Here is a 3,482-nt window from a genome sequence, read left to right as displayed (position 1 = left end):
CTCAGAGGCTGATATGCCAGGAGAAAAAACAAGAGGGAAAGAACAATAACATTGAGGCAAATTAGAAAGAGCCACTAGCTTTACCCTGATGTACCCGGAAGGCTTTGGCTCACATCATGCTAATTCACTTTGGAAACAAAAGAGGGATCCACAGGACGTGGAGAATTAAATATAAGTGCTTTCATCAGATTCTCCTCTCTCTCTTTTACAGAGTTTGTATATAGTAACAGTATAACGGTAAGTATGGATTCACTGGGTCTACAACTGTTTACAGTAGACATTTAGTTGGCTAGTTTAGGGGCTCAGATAGCGTGGCCTGGAGGAGGGGAGATGGAGAAAGAGAGAGACTCAGAGAGACAAATAGACAAAAAGAGACATGATGGCACAGAGACTCAGATACAGACGGACAGGCGAAGAGAGACATAACCAGAGAGAGATAGAGACACTCAGAGACAAACAGACATCAAACTAAAAGACATACACAAAAAGAGAGACAGATATACAGAGAGAGAGACACACACAGACAAAGACGGAGATAGAAAGAAGCCAAGACCAAAATGAGAAACAGAGAGGCAGGGATATCCTGCCTGGGCTGCACTCCCCCTCATGTTTTCTTTCTTTAGGCTAAGCCAGATTCTCAAGGTCGTGTGGTCAGTCCCTGGTCCAATACAACACAGTCCTTAACCTCCTGGACCCTCTCTATCCAACAGCCCAGAGAAAGGAAACAGGCAGAGGAGAGGGAGACGCTCGAGCTCCCAGCCAAGCTAACGCGGAGCAAACGCGATTGGGGGGGGGGGGGGGGGGGGGGGGTGTTAATGCTGTTAATTCTGCCCAGACTCAAAGGGGATTGGATGCAATCAGTGCTTGGCCCTTTAAAGAAGATACACACATATGGGTGTCACTAATTATTGCAGAGGTGTCGTTAGTGCTGAGAGGTTTATTCCCTTTATACGGATCCAAACATGACATCAGATCCTGCTCTAGGCACGGCACGCTGTCCAGAGCGCCCGCCCGTGTCCCGGAAACACGTGCCTGAGATCTTCATTAACGTTTCTCTTAACGCCCCACTGGTATCATAGATCATCTGGTTAAGCCGTTGACACACAGTATGCACAAATAGCAACACCTGCTTAGTGTACAGTCAGCCATTAGCCAACACGTAATGTGAGGAGGTGGACATACCATACTCTGCATCATTGAAGGTCCCTTGCTGGATCTTACAAGATGAGTTGTCTCCGCCACAAACTCCGCACTTGTCATTCCTGGCCTTGGAGTTCAAGACGTGGTCACAGCCTGCTTGCTGGAGAGGCAGAGATCAGAGGGCAACGTTTTAATATGTATTTGATCATTGTAATATATGGCATATAATATATATATATATAATATATATGAGGACAATGCAGACTAGACAATTTATTACATTAACCTCTTCCACCCGGAGCCTATTTTCGGAAAATCTGCCTAAATGGAATATTGCTCCACTTCTACAAGGCCCATTTGCATATTCTTGGTATCTAGGGACATCTATGGACCTCAGTGAATGTATTCCCAATGTCAGAAATATTGTGTCTATTACTAGGCTTGCTTAAATTGTGATGAAACAAAGGAGAATATGAATTATCCTTGCATTGTTGACAGTGAATAACACTATGCTAATAATGACCAAACATTAAAAACGGACACTGATCTCGTTCAGTACCTTCTTGAGATCATGTGTACAAAAAATCTAAGGAAATGAATAAATGGAAAATGATTAAACAGAAGGTTCTGTAGATGCAGTACTGAATTATCCCATCCGGACCAATGCAATTTGAACTGCGTTTCAATATTTGTCAAAACCTTTACCTTTTGTGGTAGAATTATAATAAGAGTTATTGAAATAATTCATACAGAACTATGAACCTTGAACCCCATAGAACCTTACAGGAAGTGTAGTTTTGAAAAATTCCAACGCAGATCCAGAGCTCTGGATGTCCGCTACAAAATGGCCACAAAAAAACTACAATTCCCATGATTCAAGGTTTTACAAATGGTCGCCTCTCGCGGAATATACAGACATTTCGAAGAGGAAAATCTATCTAATAACACTTTAACCTATTCCTAAACTAACGTATTGATGATAATATACATTCTAAATGCTGGTGTGACATGGTTATGATGTTTATACTTGAATACGTTTGAAAAAAAAATCTCTACTTTTATAGAACAGTCTGGAAATATTGATTTATGACCAGATGTCATTTGCTGTCCGCCGACACACCGCACGGGCGGAAGAGGTTAAAAAAGCACACAATTTAATGGTTGAGTCGGTGCTTAAAAGGTTCTCAGTTTTGAATTATTTCCAACACTTACAAAACATGAATGGTGTGTGTGAGCCATGTCTTTTTTATGTCTTTATCTTGTAATACAATTGTTGTGGTGCTTTTCCATTAAAAATGGTCGATATTCTTTAACTTATTTTAAGACTGCTGCAAGGAATTTTTATTGATTAAAAATATTAATTGTATATTTTATTACAATATGTCGTGGACCTGTCGTAGTAAAAAATCCATACATTTGCATGAATCCATGACGGTATACCTTCAAATTCGGTATACCTCCCAGCCCTATGCGAGAACACTAATCATAACAGTATTGGAGCGAGGTAAGCCTCTGATAGCTATTGTAGTGTGTGTGTGTGTGTGTGTGCGTGCGTGCGTGCGTGCGTGCGTGTGTGTGCGTGCGTGCGTGCGTGCGTGTGTGTGTGTGTTGATGTCATAATGTGTCCATGTGTGTGGTGTGTGTGTGGTAGAGATACCCGGCAGAGGCCTTGAACGCAGATGTCGAAGGTGTCTGGTCCGCACGGCGTGCCGTCGATGACGCGGTCTTTCAGCTGATAGTAGGCCATAGTGCCGGCGACACGGCAGAAGAGCTTACAGCGATCCTTCATGAGAACTGAGGACAGAGTGAGGAAACAGCAGGAAACCATCAGACCCCGTTTCCCATGAGCTGATCAGATAAGGCCTAACAAAAATAATGGTTGGTTTCAGGTTGCCGACCGACCCTGCCGATTTAGGTGCGACCCAATATATTTTATGAGTTTAAAAAAAAATTATATATTAAAAAAAAAAAAAAAAAAAAATTTTTTTTTTTTTTTTTTTTTAGAATAAAGTTTCATAGAAATCTTAGTCAAACATTTAGTATTATGGATATTAAACATGCTGGCAGAGTACATGCATCCATGTTGTTGTGAACATTTTAACCCTTTCACTGCCACACGACAGCCGGTTAACCCTTTCACTGTGACAATACAGAAGGTTAGCCCTTTACTATCACACAACCGACGGCGATGCTCCATCATTAGCATCATTAGCTCCGCGGATGCGGAGCTAATGATGCTAATGATGGAGCATCGCCGTCGGTTGTGTGATAGTAAAGGGCTAACCTTCTGTCGTGTGGCAGTGAAAGGGTTAATTAAATAAAGAAATTCCCTATCCATAGTC

The 3,482-nt window shown here is 41.9% G+C and overlaps 1 protein-coding gene across 1 annotated transcript in view; it reads right to left on the bottom strand.

The window, feature by feature from the left end:
- Nucleotides 1-1,182: 1,182 nt before the first annotated feature.
- Nucleotides 1,183-3,482, bottom strand: part of LOC311247925 (A disintegrin and metalloproteinase with thrombospondin motifs 20-like) — a gene marked incomplete at both ends in the record, with an annotated part of 4,786 nt that continues 2,486 nt past the window's right edge. Inside the window, 2 exons of the mRNA XM_084338905.1 lie at nt 1,183-1,300; nt 2,798-2,934. Of these exons, the coding sequence (XP_084195031.1) occupies nt 1,183-1,300; nt 2,798-2,934 (255 nt within the window). The remainder of the gene's footprint in view (nt 1,301-2,797; nt 2,935-3,482) is intronic.

The sequence above is a fragment of the Notolepis coatsorum genome (genome assembly GCF_963971535.1).
Source record: "Notolepis coatsorum genome assembly, contig: SCAFFOLD_4195, whole genome shotgun sequence".
Classification (NCBI taxonomy): domain Eukaryota; kingdom Metazoa; phylum Chordata; class Actinopteri; order Aulopiformes; family Paralepididae; genus Notolepis; species Notolepis coatsorum.
The sequence above is the reverse complement of the archived record's forward strand: the minus strand, read 5'-3'. Positions and strand labels throughout refer to the sequence as shown.